Source organism: Amborella trichopoda, chromosome 5, assembly GCF_054954075.1.
Source record: "Amborella trichopoda isolate Santa Cruz 75 chromosome 5, AtrichopodaSantaCruz75HAP2 v2.0, whole genome shotgun sequence".
Lineage (NCBI taxonomy): Eukaryota > Viridiplantae > Streptophyta > Magnoliopsida > Amborellales > Amborellaceae > Amborella > Amborella trichopoda.
Window position 1 is genome coordinate 4,688,894 of NC_142340.1, and position 18,205 is coordinate 4,707,098.

An 18,205-nucleotide genomic window follows, 5' to 3' on the forward strand; every position below is an offset into this window, starting at 1 on the left:
TCAATTTGAGCATCAAAACAACCTCTTCTAACGAAATTTTCGAAGTGGGCTTTAATTTGATTGTTTAGAGCCTTGACTATATATAAACTTTTTCTTTATATGTATATGACCCGGTTTCTATGAGGCCAAACAAATGCGGACCTCTTAATAAATCTATTTTTTATATAAATTTTAGGACTTCATTTTTAAGGATATGTAATCTCTAATATGGAGATCATGAATATGAAAAAATAAATAAATTTTAAAAATTCGAAATAGTAATTCTAATAAGAAAACATTTGAACCGATAGTTTTCATTGTTTTACATGGAACACCTACTTGCATCCATCTTTATATGGATACTTTACACTCTTTGGACCGCATATGTAGTAATGCAGTTCAGCGCACATGAAACAATTTTTCATGTGTGTGTGCGCGAGTGTGTATGTGTGTGTATTAGCTAAAATCTAGAATTATTAGTCAAAATTTTTTAAAAATGGTTTTTTATATTTATGTGTATAAAACAAAGTTATTCTAATTATGACTTACGTTTTCAAGAATTAATCTTTTCTATAAAATTCTAGCCTTTAAAATAAATGTGAAATTTATTTAAATTATTATACGATTCACATTCCTTTCATAATATGTTGTTTTTCAAGAAATTATGACATTTGTAATATATTATTTAAATTGATAAATGACTATGTTGTCATTTGGTCTTATAATAGTGGTATTTTTGGAAAAAATAAATGAAAAATTGTTTCATGCGGATTAGACCGCATTTCTACATATGTGGTCCAAAAAGTGTAAAGCATTCATCTTAAAGATGGATGCAAGTAGATGTTCCATCTAAAAAAAATAGAAGCTAACGGTCCAAATGTTTTCTTATTAGAATTATTATTTTTTGTTTTTAAAATCTATTTATTACTTCATATTCATGATCTTCATGTTAAAGATTACATGTCTTTAATTTAGTCTTAAAATCTATCTCAAAAATAGATTAATTAAGTGGCCCGTATTTTTAAGCTTGGCCGCATAGAATCCATGTCCAAAGTAAATAGCTAGATTGTGGGACACGTGGAACAGTACCATCTTTGGGGTGGGAATGGAAAAAATATTGTACCCGAGCTCCTGTGGGAGAAAATTGTAGCGTTACTCCCCCAAGATAAGGACCTACGAAGCCATAGTTTTTTTTATATAGAAAGTTTAGCAATCTTTTATAAGAATATATTTAAAAAATAAAATTGAAATTTTAGATTTTTAAACATATGAAACATGATTTTTATTTGAGGGATCATAAATCTAATGGATCATAAAATATCTTTTTTTTTTTTTTTTTTTTTATGGTTTGGAACTTTTTATGTTGTACTACTTACCTAGATTTTTAAACGTGCTTGTATTTTATATATAGAAGATTAGTTTAAATTACACACATAATAATTTTTGTCGAATTCAGCTCATTTTATATTCTGTTATTCGTTTCTTCAATTATCCTGTTTTGATTGGGGGGATTTTAATCTCATTCGATGGTCATGTGAATGTTTGTCTGGTACTTTTATTAATACATCTATGAGGTTATTCAATAGATTCATTGAATGTAATTCTCTTTTGGACCCTCCAATTGTGGGTGCGAAATTCATTTGGTCAAATAATAGTTTGGCTAGATTGTCTATGTCTAAAATAGACAGATTCCTTCTTTCAATGGAGTGGTTGGATTTTTTTCCTCTCGCTACAGTAAAAGCTTTAACTAAGCTTTCTTCGGACCATTGGCCCATTATACTCAATACTAGAATGGTAAAGGGTGGCCCAAAACCTTTTAGGTTTGAAGCTGGGTGGCTGGAGGAAAACGAGGTGCTGGAAATTATTAGAACCACGTGGGCCAATACGATTGTGGTAGGCTCCCTGGAATTTCAATTGTACAAAAAATTGGTTAATATCAAACATAAGTTGATTTTATGGAAGCGTGAGAATCAGTTTGATGTTAAGGCCAAAATTAATAAGGTTTTGGGAGATTTACGAGTGATTGATTTCTTTATTCAAGAGAGTGGTTGTATTTCCCAATAGGTTATCAATGATCGTACTTCGAAATATAATGAGTTAGGAGAGCTTCGTAAGGTGGAAGAGATCTACTGGATGCAAAGATCTAGACCCAAATGGCTTAAATATGGTGGTTTGAGTACAAAGTATTTCCATGCTATTGCCAGTGCTCGTAGAAGACAGAATGTCCTTTCTGGCCTCTCCATTCCGAGGGTGGATTTTGAAAATGATAATGCATTGGAAAATGCAGTGATTAGTCATTTCAGAAAGGCCTTTTCTTCAGAGGTTAACGTAACACCTTTGTTGAATAGAGTTCCCTTCAAAGTTCTTTCTGTGGATGAGAAGTTACAGTTGGAAAGGGAGATTACCATGGAGGAGTTGCATAAGGCTGTTTTTGCACTCCCTGGAGACAATGCCCTTGGCCCTGATGGTTTTCCCTTTTGTTTCTTCTACCGTTTTTGGGATGTTATTAAGGGAGACTTATTGGTTTTCGTGAAAAACTTTATGGCAACTGAAATTTTTTTTAAAGGGATAAACTCTAGTTTTTTGGCCTTGATCCCAAAGAAAGCTACAATTTCAAGCCTCTCTGATATTAGACCGATCAGTCTTTTAACTAGTCTTTATAAAATTATTGTAAAAGTTTTGGCTGAAAGACTCAAGGCTGTTCTCCCTTCTTTTATTTTCTACACTCAGTCTGCCTTTATTCAAGATCGACAAAATCACAGATAGTGTGTTGGTGGCGCATGAATGTATTCACTCTAGATTTCTTAGCAAGAAGCCGGGTATTCTGTTAAAACTGGATATGGAGAAAGCATATGATCGGGTCGAATGGGATATTTTACTTGAAATCATGAGAGTGATGGGCTTTGGTGATAAGTGGCAATCTTAGATCAAGGGATGTTTGTCCTCGACATACTTTTCTGTGTTATTTAAAGGAAGCCCGATAGGTTTTTTTTAGTGCTTCTAGCAGATTGAGACAGGGTGATCCCTTGTCCCCTTTCTTGTTTACAATTTATGCTTAGTGCTTTAGTCTTATGCTAAGTAGGATGGAAAATTTGAGGTATTTTTCGGGGTTTTCGATTCCTAATTTTGAAATTGTTATTTCCCACCTTCAGTATGCAGATGATACTTTGATATTTTGTGATGCGAAGGCTGCTCAAGTTTTTAATATTGCTCGAATTCTGAAGATTTGTGAAGTGACTTTGGGTCTTAAAGTTAACTTCACAAATCGTCACCAGTTGGGATTAAATGTTTGGAAGTGGTGGCTGGAGATTTGGCTACTTTGTTTGGAGAGGTTGGCTCCTTCTCTATTTTATATTTGGGGCTCCCTATTTTTGACTTGAGACTTACCATTGTTGTGTGGGATATTGTGCTTGAAAGAGTGCAAGGTAGATTGGCACTCTAGAAGCACAAGTATTTGTCTATAGGCGAGTAGGGTTACCTTGTTGAGATCTTGCCTTGCTAACCTCTCGGTGTACCAAATGTCTCTAATTCACATGCCTACTTCTGTTGATAAAAGATTGGAAAAAATGATGCGGGATTTCCTATGGGGATCAACTGATGTGAATATGAAGTTTCATTTATTAAAGTAAGATAGAGTTTGTTTTCCAAAGACGAAAGGTGGTTTGGGCATAAGAAAAATAAAATTGGTGAATCAGGCATTGTTGTGTAAGTGGTCGTGGCATAGCTTTATTTTTAAAGATAAGATATGGTATAGAGTGCTTGCTTCAAAATATGGGGTTGAGAGCAAAAATATGTGGATTGGGGCTGGTCGAGGTTCTCAGACCTCACATATGTGGAAGGCTGTGTATAATTGTAGACCAATTGTATTTGGTTATTTTAAATGGAGTGTGGGGGTTGGAAGGAATGTCTTCTTTTGGCATCACAAATGGCTGAGCGAGTACCCCTTAAAAGTGGCCTATCCCGACTTATTTAGAATTGCTACTCAACCAGATGTCACTATTTGATAGGGTGGTGCGTGACTCTGCTGCCAATATTATTTTTTCCTTGGCTGGCCCGATTAGAGTTAGAACAGCCAACTATGTTGAGCTTAGTGCCTTGCTGTATGGAGTTAAAATGTGAGTTGATAAATTTTCGGGTTGTTCTTGTATCTGTGAAGGGGACACTTTAAATGTCGTTAAATGGTGTAAAAAGAAATAGCGCTCACCCTAAGAAGTTTGTGGCCTTTGGCTGTAAGTCATGGATTTAGTTGAAACAATCTATGTTTCATTTGTCTATGTTTTTAGGGATGCTAATGCCCTGACAGATTCATTGGCGAGAAGTGGCTCTCTTTTATCTTCTCTTATTATTTCCAATGATGTAATATCTCCTCCTACTCAACAATAAAATATTTGAATCTTTGTCAAAAAAAAAAAAAAAAAAAAAATGATTAGGTTAAATTACACATGAAGAATTTTTGTGGAATTCACATGCCCCTATTCCTAAGGTCCATATTTTTGTGGAATTTTGTGGAGTTCATATGCGCCTTCAATGATTGGATCCATCATTGGAATAGTTTTTATTGCCTTTTTCACAAGTTTTCTCCTTCCATTACCCCTTTTTCCACATCTCGTGGCACACGTGAAATCAAGGGGACCCACCACAATCGAACGGTTCAAAATAAGCTTAAATGAAGTTGAAGTCGAAGTCGAAGTCGATGTCAAAGTCAAAGTCAATTTAACAGTAACGTGGTATAGTGTGGCACACGCACTGCACTGTAAGATTTTGGCATTTTATGATCTATAAAAATATTGTTTCATAGTGCTCTTGCTCTTACGTGAGTACGTTGTATTTATGATCCCTCATCAAGTAGAAGTAATAATAATAATTATAGGTTTTTTAAAAAAATTGGTATATATTGACAGTAGGAGTATTTGAAAATAAAAATATTATAAATCATTTTTTTAAAAAATATAGTTTGTATAGAATCGAGAACCTAAACAATCGAAACAAAATACACATTCAGATCTTTCAATATAAGGATCCCATTAAACCTTCACATGCGATGGGTGAAGGACTCCGAAGGATACTGATAAATTTTACATAGATCTTTAAAAAAAGTCAAGTTTCACAAATCCACACCCATACGATAACTTTTATAAAAAACTATGCTATACTTATTAGTTATCGTTTGATTAAAAGTAAAGTTCCACGTCCATACGATAACTTTTATAAAAATCTATGCCGAACTTACTAATGATCGATTGAGGTGGGAGGATCTCAGCGAGTGACTGCAAATCCTGCAAGTCTATATACCAACATGGAATCGAAAAACCCAAGCTCTCTCTCTCTAACTCTCTCTCACAACTGCCTCCCTCTAACCCTTTTTTCCCTCTTTCTCTCTCTAACCTTCTTCCATGGCCACGGTCAAGAAGACCAAATCCTCCTCAAGATCAAAAGACAATGGGGAAACCCACCTCCACTCCTTTCATGGAACTCAACCAGTGGCCATCACTGTAACTGGTTTGGAATCACCTGTGATTCAAATTCAATCAGAGGAATCTCTCTCTCCAACCAAAATATCACTGAAAAAATCCCTGATTCAATCTGTGACCTAAAGAACCTTACCCACCTTGATGTTTCTTACAATTATATTACAGGTGAATTTCCTGAAGTTTTGTTCAACTGTTCTCACCTTGAATTCCTTGACCTGTCCCAAAACTATTTTGTTGGTCCAATTCCATCTGAAATTTATCGCATTTCCGAGCTTAAACAGCTCAATATGTCGTCAAATAACTTCTTTGGAGATATACCTTCTGGAATTGGCCGTATTTCTGGACTCGAAAACTTGTATCTTCACTATAACCAGTTTAATAGCTCGATTTCTCCGGAAATTGGGAATTTGTCGAACCTTTCAGAGCTCCTTTTGGCCGATAATCCATTTTCTTCGGCGAATATCTTGCCGGAAATTGGTCGCCTAAAAAAATTGACCTTTCTTTGGATGAGAGGGAATAATTTGGTTGGAGAGATACCTGATTTCTTCGGAAATTTGACTGAGGTCCGGCAATTGGATCTCTGTGGCAATCGACTCAGTGGCAAAATTCCTGTTAGTCTGATGAGCTTGAAGAAGCTTGAGTTTCTGTATCTTTATTATAACAATTTGTCAGGGATTATACCAAGGCCCATTCAAGCTTTGGGATTGATAAACATGGATCTCTCGATTAATCAACTCAGCGGAACTATACCCGAAGATATTGGGAACTTGAAGAATTTGACAAATTTTGCGTTGTATCGAAACAAATTAACAGGTGAAATTCCTTTAGGGCTTGCTCAAATTCCATCTTTATACGATGTGAAGCTTTTCGAGAACAAATTAACTGGTGTTTTGCCTCCTGATCTTGGAAAAGATAGTCCTCTTTATAATCTTGAGGTTTCGGAGAACTCCCTTTCTGGTAATTTGCCCGAAAGTCTCTGTGCAAGTGGCTATCTTGATGCCATAGTGGTTTTCTCGAATATTTTTTCAGGGGCTCTGCCTGAATCTCTGAGCAATTGTAGAAATTTGAGAAGTATGCAGGTTCACCTTAACAAATTTTCCGGCGAAATTCCAGCCAAAATTTGGAGTTTGGAGTTCATGGAGGTTATGATGCTGGGAAATAACTCATTTTTCGGTCAGATTCCAGCCATTTTAGCCAAGAGACTAACCAGATTAGAGGTTCAAAACAATCGCTTCACTGGTAACATCCCTTCTGGCATTTCGAGTTCAGTTAATCTAACTGTTTTCAAAGGGAGCAACAACCAATTTTCCGGTCAGCTTCCGGCTGAAATCACAGCTTTGAGAAAGCTGGAAACCCTTTTACTTGACCGAAATAAACTTTCCGGTGAACTTCCAGCCAAAATTGAGTCTTGGGAGTCTCTGGCTCGTTTGGATATGAGCTATAACGAGCTCGAAGGAACCATTCCAGAATCCCTCGGGTCTTTACCTTCACTAAACAGTCTTGACCTAACCAATAACAAATTATCCGGCGAGATTTCGCCCGAAATAGGTAAGCTCCGGCTAAGTTTCCTGAACCTATCTGGCAATAATCTCGCCGGAAAAATCCCTCATTCTTTTGATAGCCCTGCTTTTGATCTGAGCTTCATAGGAAACCCCGCTCTATGTGGTGTAATCGTTCATCCTTGTGAAGAACGCACCAGAGATTCAGGCAATGGATTGCCGGGATATTTGGTGGCAATCTTGACAGTCACCGGAATATTCTCCATGGTCATGCTTGCCTTCACAATAGCGACCCTATTTCATCGCCGGAAAATATTTTCAGGCGAAGATCCAGCGAACTGGCAGGTGACCTCGTTTCAGAAGCTGGGGTTTTCAGAGACTGAGATCCTACAACAACTCACTGAAAACAACGTGATTGCCAGGGGAGGAACCGGAGAAGTTTTCCGAGTAGCCATCAGAGAGGAAGTGGTTGCAGTGAAAAAGTTAAGCAAATCAGAGAAGAGAAATCCAGAGAACGAGAAGGATTTCCACGGAGAAGCGAAGATTTTGGGGAAAATCCGGCATTCGAACATACTGAAGCTTTTGTGCACGATTTCAGGCGAGGAATCAGAGCTTCTGGTTTATGAGTTCATGGAGAGAGGGAGCTTAGAGGACTGTCTCCATGGTGGCCAAGGTGCTTTAATGGCGTGGCCTCTGAGGCATCAGATCGCCATTGATGTAGCACAGGGACTATGCTACATGCACCATGGTTGCTCGCCCGCCATAATACACAGAGATGTGAAGTGCAGTAACATACTGATGGATGAGGAGTTTAGGGCAAAAATTGGGGATTTTGGGGTGGCGAAAACAGTGGATAAGTTGGGGCAGGGATTACCGATGTCAGCTGTTGCAGGATCCTATGGCTACATCGCTCCGGGTAAGATTTATCATTGTGCTCTACAATCCAGAGAGATATATGTTTATATTCACATTTATTTAGTTATTTAAGAGTAGAGAGAGGTTTATATGGGAAAAGTTTACATAGTGCCGAGGCTTTGAACAATCAAATTTGAGCTTACCTAAAATTTGGAGTGTGCATTCATCAACAATAGCTGAATGTATGAAAAGTATCAAAAAAAATATTTTACATAAAAAAATAACCAAAATACCCAAAAAATATTTTGGAGGTATTTTGGTAAATTATTTTTTTATATTTTTATTAAGTAAGCCTCACCAAAATTCCCACACGTTCCAAATTTCAAATCATTTCTATTTATAAAAAAATTGAAAAATAAAACATTACAGGACAATCGTGACCGTACGATGAATTTTGGACGGTGGTGAGAGTAGACGAAATCACTGTTCATTTTCGTCTATAGGCGGGATATATATATATATATATAATAGCCTACTAGCTCATAGGAACATATGAGCCCAATGGCCCAAATTGAATTTGAGTCGATCTGACAGTCACGATCTTATTTCGTTTGTGAGTTTTAAGTTTTTTTTCTAAAACTCCAAATAATTTGAAAGTTTAGGCATCCATTCTTCCCATCAAGGAGCACCTAATAAAAATATTTAAAAACCAATTTGTAAAAAATAAATTAACCAAATACCCCTGAAATGTTTTAGGGGTATTTTGGTTTATTTATTTCTTGAAAATTATATTTTGCTATTTTTATTAGATTTTTTTATTTTTTAAAAATAAAAGCCTAAAATTTCAAGTTAGTTCGATTCATAGAAAAAAAAATTAAAATTAAAAAACGAAATGAGATCATGACCTTTAAATAATCTGGGCTATTGGGCTCATATGAGCTTGTGGGTTAATCTTCACATTTCCATATATATATATATATATATATATATATATATAGAAGATACTGCAAAACGCCTATAGGTGAAAAAGAACAGTGATTTCGCCTACCCCTCATCATCGTCCAAAGTTCATCACACGGTCACGATTGTCCGGTTGTTTTTCATTTTTGCATTTTTTTCTACAAATCAGAATGACCTGAAATTTGGATCATGTGTTCATAAAAAATAGACGAATCTATAAAAACTATCAAAAAAATATTTACATGACAAGGTTTGACCAAAATACCCTCAAAAATTTTTGGGGGTATTTTGGTCAATGTTTTTTACCAATTATATTTTTTATATTTTTATTAGGTGTACCTCACCAAGATGTATACACTCTCCAAATTTTAGATAATTCTAATTTGTAAAAAAAAAAGAAAAATAAAACACTACTGGACAATCATGACAGTGCGATGAACTTTGGATGGTGATGAGGGTAGGCAAAATCACTATTTATTTTTGCTTATAGGCGTTGGGAAGACTTTTCCTATATATATATATATATATATATATATATATATATATATATATATATATATATATATATATATATATATATATATACATGGGAATGATTTTGATGCAACGGTTGTACGACAATATAATGCAACCACACTTCTAAAAAAACCATGTTTGTAGCATTTGTCATCCCAAAAATTGAAAATACCTTCTTTTCATCCCAATAGTCAATTTTCAAAAAAAATAAATTAAATTTAATCTTAGATATGGTTATAATGAGTCCCTACAACAATGAATCTAGACCATTCATTTGGTCAATTTCAAGACATAGGCCTTTACGAACTCAAAGCCATTTTATTTTTCTTTTTCAATATTGTTCAACTAATGATAACAAAACTATCTAAAAATTTTAAAAAGAAAAAAATCCATCTAAGACCTAGATCTAAGCACCTTAACAAAATAGGCAGCTTATGTTGATTGGGCTAAAACAACAATTTCTAGGGTGAATTTTCAAACCCTTTCTTTTTTTTTTCTTTCTTTTTTTTCTTTCTTTGTTTTTTTTTTTTTTGTTTGCTTTTTTTTGGATTGTTCAATGGAATAAAAAGATTATATATTTAAAAATTGGGATCAAACAAATAGCACTAACATGGTTTTTAAAGGTTGTTTTCATTTTATATATATATATATATATATAATATTTCTATATTTATTTTACTCAAACATATTTGTATTTTTGTATTATATATAATATATAATGGAAAATGCTGAGATTAGCCCTTAGCTCATATGAACTTATGAGCTCAACGGCTCAGATTAAATCTGGGCCGATCTGATGGACACGACTTCATTTCATATTTGAATTTTTTTTTTTTTTTTTTAACGAATCCAAATAACTTGAACTTTTAGGCATCCATTCTTCTCATTAAGGCGCACCTAATAAAAATATTTTAAAATTAGTTCGTAAAAAATAAATTAACCAGAACACCCCCGAAATATTTCAGAGGTATTTTGGTCAATTTATTTTACGTAAATTATTATTTTTTATATATTTTTTAGATTCTTTTATTTTTAAAAAATACACGCTTAAAATTTTAAATTATTTGGATTCACAGAAGAAATTAAAATTAAAATACGAAATAAAGTTGTGGTCGTCCGACATTGGGCTCATATAAACACATATGTTCATATGAGCTAGTGGGCTAATCTCAACATTTTCCATATGTAATATAATATTTATTATAATATTAAATATTACATTATATATTAAAATAAAAATAAATATATGATATATATATAACATAATATATACAAAAAATATAAGATATAATATAATGTATATTATATTTATTTTATTAATGTATAGTTGTATTATATATAATATATAATATTTACAACAAAATATAAGATATAATATAATGTATATTATAGTTATTTTGTTAATGTATAGTTGTATTATATTATAATATAATATATAATATTATTATGGATTATATTATAATATTATATAATACTGATAAGGACAAAGTTTATGTACAGCCGAGGCTCTAAACAATCAAATTAGAGCACACTTCAAAAATTTCACTCGAAGAGGATGTTTTGATGCCCAAATATCCTCAAATTGATCATCTCGGCATCAATATGCATGGACATGAGAAAAAATAGATTTCAAGTCTTAAAAATAGTGCATCTTGTAACTCATTTTTAGAACGTCAATTTTCAAAATTTTCAAGTTTTTGTAATTCTGCTCTATATACACCATTTTTGAAGCTTTAAATTTTATAATTAAAAACGGAAATATATTTTAAGGCTATTACAAAGATTGCCAGTATTGAAACCACATCTCTCGACACTATTTGAAGGTGCGTTTTACTTTGATTGTTTAAAGCCTCGGCTCTATACAAACCGCATCTTTATATATAATTTATATTATTATGTATATGTTTAATATATATATATATATATATATACATACAAATAACATTGATAAAATAAATATGAGGGTCTTTTCGCCAAAATATGTTCTCAAGTTTAAGTTCCTGCCTTAGGAATGAAAAAAAAACGTTCTTCTTTTTAAATAAAAATTGGGAAAGTTGAGGAATAAAAATATTCCAATAAATTCTGGACTCCGTAGCACTTCCTGTACGCCAAACACGAGATCACTACATTTTTAGAGACTTATTTGTTATGGAGAAATAAGTTCCCCCAAAACAAACGCCGCCTTAGCTATTTACATGTAGAGAAAGAGGGGTTGCGCCCTTAGCTATTTAAGTTCAGAGAGAGAAAGAGGGTTAATATTTACAGTTAGCTATTTAAGCGTAGAGAGAGAGATGTTTATTTTTACATCTAGCTATTGAAGTGTAGAGAGAGATAGATATGTTTATATTTACATCTTGCTATTTATGTGAAGAGAGAGAGGGATAGAGAGAGATTTATGTATTTTACAAATGTGGATTACATGCTAGAAGAGAGAGAAAGGGGTATAGAGGCGTGTAGGAGGAAATATATACTATGGTCATAGGAGCATAAACTAATGGGAGGTGTCATCGCCGTTCATCAGTGGATCGAAGGTGATAGAGAAGAGCAGAATCCCACAATATGATATGAGCCAAGTAATATGGGCTCTCTCTCTTTCCATCGCTATCCGTCTAATGATTGGTGCACTCAATTGTGCCGAGAGAGGGAGACAATTTAGGGTTTTAAAACTTGGCGATCTGGATTAGGAATTGTAAATTTGGATTTAGATTTTCTGGGTGGGGATTTGGGTTCTTACTCCCTCAAATGCTCTGATTTTACTCTATTATTATTATTATTATTCCTTTTTAACCAATTTATTGGTTTGGGTGATCCGGATTGACAAAATGAGTGGGAGTCTGACAGCTGATTTTGGATTCTAAAACACATGCAATCTAGTTCCCATTCAATCAGTCTAACTTAGGTGATTGCTGAGTTGGAATGGCCGAATGGGTTATATTTAACAATAAAACTAAAAAGGGGCAGAGAAAAGGAGAATTTGGCAATTCCAAGGTTTGGAAAATTTTGAAATCTCCTCGCTCTTGATCTCGAGCCGACTTAGGGGATTTGAATCTCGGATCTTTATAGGGTGTAGTTTGTATAGGGTTGCAACTTTTTTTTGTAGAAATAATGTTGCAGTACTTTAAATTATCTATTTTATTTGGACATTATAGATTTGATACACCTTTTAAATATGATCATGACATGTCCTTTAAAATAGTATCAAATCTATACCATCCAAAAATAATGAGCAGTATAGATTACTCCCATCTTATTTTTACAAATCTTATTTCTACAAATAAGGTTGCGGGCATTATAAATTCACTAGGAGTATATATGTTTAATACCTAACATGGGTAACGCATATGGTACACCAAGGGGAGGTCACAAGGGAGAGATCCGAATGAAGTGGGAGAAGGAGATTATGTTACTACTCACGGAGAGAGTAGTGCTGGCAATGGACCCGGCCTTGGCTACAAAAATGACCTAAGGGCTGGGCCAGGCTAGGCTTCAGCCATGACAGGGCTGGACCGGCGCGGCCCTGTTTTTCCTTACTTCTTCCTTTTTCTTCTTTGCATTTATTAGGGGTGGCATGGACAGGGCCAGGCCCTCAAGATTGGGCTGGGCTTGGGCCAGCCCTATTGGGAGTTGGACAAAGGCTGGCCCAGCTGTTCCAGCGTAGATGAAGAGAGGAGAAATTCAACATTATGCATGTTAATCTTACTTCTCACTAAAATTGAAAACATTTTATTTGAATATCAGAGTACGCATACACAATGAAGGTGACTGAGAAAAGCGACATCTACAGCTTCGGCATCGTCCTCTTAGAGCTAGTGACTGGCTGCTCAGCCAACAAATGTGATGGCCATGGCAGCCTTGTGGACTGGACTCGAACTCAAATCCAAAATGACAAGTCAATGTATGGAGTCTTGGATAAAGAAATATGTGAGCCCAGATTTGCAGAGGCCATGGGCTTGGTGCTGAGGTTAGGGCTCATGTGCACCGTCCATTCTCCGTCTCAGAGGCCATCGATGAAAGAGGTTGTGCGCATACTGTTGCAATGTAGTGCTGGGGGAACTGAGAAGAAGATCATGGGTCCTGAGTTTGATGGTGCTCCTTTGTTCCCTAAAAGCCCATCGGGCTGTTTTATTGGGACAAGGGGGAGCAGGAGACAGAGGCCCATTGAGGAAGACATTGGTGGGGAGGAGAATGTATAGTAGTCTTGTCACCTCTCCCCCTCAAGAACTTGTATGTATGATTAGCATGAGAAATATGTACGGTTGGCTTAAGAAAGGTGAAAGGGTGATGTTTGTATAACGTATCATCCTTATACTATTGAATTAATGTGCACCTCAAACTATACTGAAAATGAAGTTTAGGTACCGCAAAGCGATCTGAAATTTAAAGTTTTACAAATGGTCACGATAAAGCAGATCCAAAAAAACTTGAAAATTTAGAAAATATACGTCCAGATAATATGTTAGAAGATAAACTATTTTTAGAACTAAAAATCTTATTTTTTGTTTTTTCATGTCTATGAATCTCGAGCTCGAAACCTTATATAAACTTTTTCCATGATCTTTTTCATGGGAATTGTAAATTAGTATTTTTATGAAGCTGGGAATAGGCCTTGTCACACCAAGTCTTGAAAAACTAAGGCCTAATCTGCAAAATATGGCCGTGGGGACGGGTCGGGCCAGGTCTGGGTTAAGGCCATAGATTGTCGAACATGGTCTCAACTTTCTTTTTTGTTTTTGTTTTCTCTTCTTCTTTTTTTTTTTTTTAATCTTTTTTTAAAAATTTTAAAAGCAAGCTATCAGGCCCATTCTGACCTGGCCATGTCCTCAGCCTCTTCAACATAACGCCAGCCCGATAGAGAAGGTCCGGCTAGTTGCCAACCCTAGTCATGTGACTATTTCATTATTTTATCTTCCATATTATAGAAATTAATGGTAATGTTTATAAATCTCTTTCAACAAGTAGATTGTAATTGTAAGGATTTAAAAACACTCTCTAACCCTCAACAAAACCCAAGTAAAGATAGGAAAAAGCAGAGACGACCCTTGTGAATTTATCTTGGGACGCACCAGAATGAAATTTATTTTTACCATTATAGTGATGACCATAAGTATGCGGATCTAATGAACCGGTTGAAGGATGCGTATTCAATCGAACTCGTAAACGAGTTCGCACAGGGTCAAATTAAAGTCATAAATGAATCAAAACCATCCTTGATATTTCCATGCTATCATTACAGCATCCATCTTGATTATGAATCACAAGACACAGGATTCCATTGAAGAAAAATTGGCTCACTTATTGTATGTTCAATGATAGCCTACGGCCTTTATATCTTATAAGGTATCAATTTTGATTTTGGATTGCTACACCATACTTTTATGTGACATGTGGATTGACAAATGACATCAACATGAGCTGCTTTTTTTTTTTTTTATGGAAAATGGTTCCATGAGTTAGGGGATACATTTCTACATCTATATCTCCTGCGGTATAAAGCATCCATATTAAAGATCATATTTTCGCTATCTTAAGTCGATAATCTATAAAAATTAGATATTGAAGAAGATGTCGCACACAGAATTAGAACTGGATGGACAAAGTAGAAATGTACAACTAAAAATTTATATGATCGACACATACCAACAAAGTTGAAGAGCAAGTTCTATAGGACAATTGTTAAAGCAGCTTTGCTCTATGGGACGAAATGTTGGGCGGACAAATAACAATATACCTATAAAATGTATGTAGCGGATATGAGGATGTTGAGATAGATGAATGACAAAATAAGAAAGGATATAATTTAAAATGAAGCTACTCGAGAAAATTTAAGTGCGGTACCAATAGGGGATAAGATGAGATATGGTAGACTTAGGTGGGTTAAACATATCTGGCACCGACCCAATAAAGCACCTGTTTGTTAGGAGCTGCAAGTTAGTTCGAGTGGAAAGATTGAAAAAGACAAGGGGTAAACTCAAAAAGATGTGATTGGAAGTAGTTTGAAAATATATGAAGATTTATGGACTCATCAAAAGTATGACACTTAGTAGAGTAGAATGACATACCATAATTTGTATAGCCCAATTAACTAGAAAAAAATTATGATGTTCAAATGGGATTGAAAAATTTACGCTCAAAGCAAATCTCAACTTGAGTACTGTATTGATATGTATTCTCTATCTTATGAGAACTTGGCACCTTGTCTTGTACGGATTTTTTAAATGTTGTGCGGAATTGCCGAAATAGTCTCTTATTATTTGAAATAACGAACCTGCAAAAATTCTTTATGGTTTTTTACCAAATTTACCCCCAATCCAATTTTTCAATCATCCGAAGGCTTTCTCGTTTTCCCTTTCCCTCTCATGTCGTCTTCCCTTTCCCTCTCTTGTCGATTCCTAGTGGAATCCAGGGCCATATCCAGGTTACAGATTCTATTCTAACAAAACTATCTCTCTCTCGGTAGATGGGCAAGCAGCTATCCGTGTGCTTACAAATCATGTCTTTGAGCTCGCACACAGCTTTGAGGCCCTTCTCCATGGCGACCACTGTGTCAAGAACTGGGTCCTTTACCCATTTCAGTTTTATGTTTACAAGAGAGAACCTTGCTGGTTGGTAATTACATGGTTGAGAGGATGGAGGACTCAAAAAGAGATGGACACATGGTTGGGTTAGTGAGAGGAAGAGACGGTCCATTGCCTCATCATGATCAAAGAGATAGAGGGAGAAATATCGTAAGAGAAACAGAGATATAAAAATTTGTAGAAATATCGTTACGAAGAGAATGTGCATTGTTTGTTTTTACACCCACCATAACAGTAAGGAACAAACGGCCCTCTCCCTCTCCCTCTTCTCTTCTCTTCACATCTGTAGGGTAATGAGAGTAGGGTTTTGAGACAGAGTGGGAGAGAGGCCCGATAGCAACGAGATTGGAGAGAGTGGGCCGAGACCATTGAAAAATCGGACCGAGGCAAACTTGATAAAAAAAAATCGAGTATCTGTCCTTATTGACAATAACAACAACTTATTTTTTGGTCATTCCATACGTAAATTTCCCTAAAGCAAATGCAGCAAATAATCTATAATGGTAAACAAACTCGATCCATACGTGAATTTCCCTAAAGCAAATGAAGCAAAGAATATCTCTCTCCTTCTACCTTCTAATAGCCATAGTCCATTTTTCAGATGTCTCATTCTCATGCGTAGTCCATGAATCGACCCTCTGCTCTTTGTATTATTTAAAATTTTCTTAATTATTTGTGACATTTATGATAGGAAAAAGTTTATATAAGGATACAACCTTTTAATGTAGAACTACGGATGCACCTCAAAAATCCATCGGAAAAGTTATTTTTAATGTTGAAAAACCGTTTGATTGATCATCTTGACATCGAGATGTATGACCATGAAAAATAAAAATATTTTAAGCCACAGAAATAGTGCATTTTACAACATATTATCTACACCGTCCATTTTCAAGATGTTCATATGTTTATAGATCTACTGGATTTTAACCATTTTTTAAATTTAAAATTTTATAAGTAGATATAAAATAGATTTTGAGACAATCCTAAGAACATTTTACACCAAAATTACATACCATAATAAAATTTGAAGGCGCACCTTACCTCTACAGCTACGGATGCATCCGTATGCCAAATGTATCCTTTATGATATGATCTGTTCCCCAGTGTGGCTGATCCATGAATTGAAGAATTGCTTGATTTGTACTTCTTCTTGCTCTCTTGTAGAATGAATGGTCATGTGTATATAAGTTGAGAGTTATCAGAGAGTACATTGGTTTTATCAAAAAATCCAAGTATGTAATATTTCTAAACTACAGAGGATTGAACATGAGATTTATATTTTTTTGGGTAGAACAATGGAGAATGAAAACCTAGATCAGTATGACAGTGAACTTGCACCCATTAATTTAGGGTCCAAATAGGGCAACTACATATGACAATTGAGAAAGTTTTAACCCACCTAATTGACTTCATTAGAAGCTAAAACTGTTCACATGAAGTCTTTAGTTGGGGAGGATTGATAATTAGATCTTGATTTTGAGAACTCAAAATTAATTTTTGTATAAATTATCTACAAGGTTAGATAAAAATGATCTTTAAAAATTTCTGATTAAAACTTCTCCAAACATTATCATTTTTATTGCAAAAGACACATATTTTGGCACGAGGGGATTAAGATTGGAGCGCCAATCGATAGCAAGCTCCCATTACCTAGTGACCTAGTGATTTGACCTGAACGGAGTTACATGTTCGCTTTGGCCAGATTGGATTCGGATCTGACAAGAATATTCCAAGTCCAGAAAACCTAGAATTGATCGGGTCTAAGCCCGGGTTTATGTGTGTATGTGCGTATGCGCATATGTGAATGGTGAACCCGGCAGATCCACCACACCCAGCTTTGAGCATTGTACCTGGTCCTGTCTTGTTCAGGTCTAAGTTGGGGTCGAGCTGACTCATATATAGCTCTATCACCTAGCCCACCATTCACCACCAAATGTAGCATCCTTAGAAATTAATTGTAGCTTAATGAATCCATTACAAGAAGGCCCTCTTTAATATTAGGGCTAGTGAATAGTTGAGTACATACTCCAATTTGAGTGTTTGAAAAGGGTATTAAGTATGAAATATTGAGTCTCATCACGGACATTCACGACATTATAAATACTCAGGATGAAGTTTTTATAAGGCCTAGGCTTTATAAAAACAAAATAAAGCCTCTCTTCATATCTTCGTCCGGAAAGTACTTTCGGCAACGGAAATCTCCATAATGGCTCTAAAATCAATTTTCACTGCCAACAATAAAATTTGAAACTCAAAGAATGGTGTAGATCATGCATAGCTTTATTTTTAGGGTGAAATAGACGGTCTAGATAATTTGTTACAATATACACTATTTTTTAGTATTGAA

The 18,205-nt window shown here is 35.0% G+C and overlaps 1 protein-coding gene across 1 annotated transcript in view; it reads left to right on the forward strand.

Moving 5' to 3' along the window:
- The window catches only part of LOC18443453 (uncharacterized), a 59,193-nt gene extending 45,548 nt beyond the window's left edge, over window positions 1-13,645 (forward strand). The window contains exons 14-16 of the mRNA XM_088867805.1: window positions 2,044-2,523; window positions 5,225-7,865; window positions 13,019-13,645. Coding sequence (XP_088723931.1) covers window positions 2,044-2,523; window positions 5,225-7,865; window positions 13,019-13,473 — 3,576 coding nt within the window. The 3' untranslated portion in view covers window positions 13,474-13,645. The remainder of the gene's footprint in view (window positions 1-2,043; window positions 2,524-5,224; window positions 7,866-13,018) is intronic.
- Window positions 13,646-18,205: the final 4,560 nt, after the last annotated feature.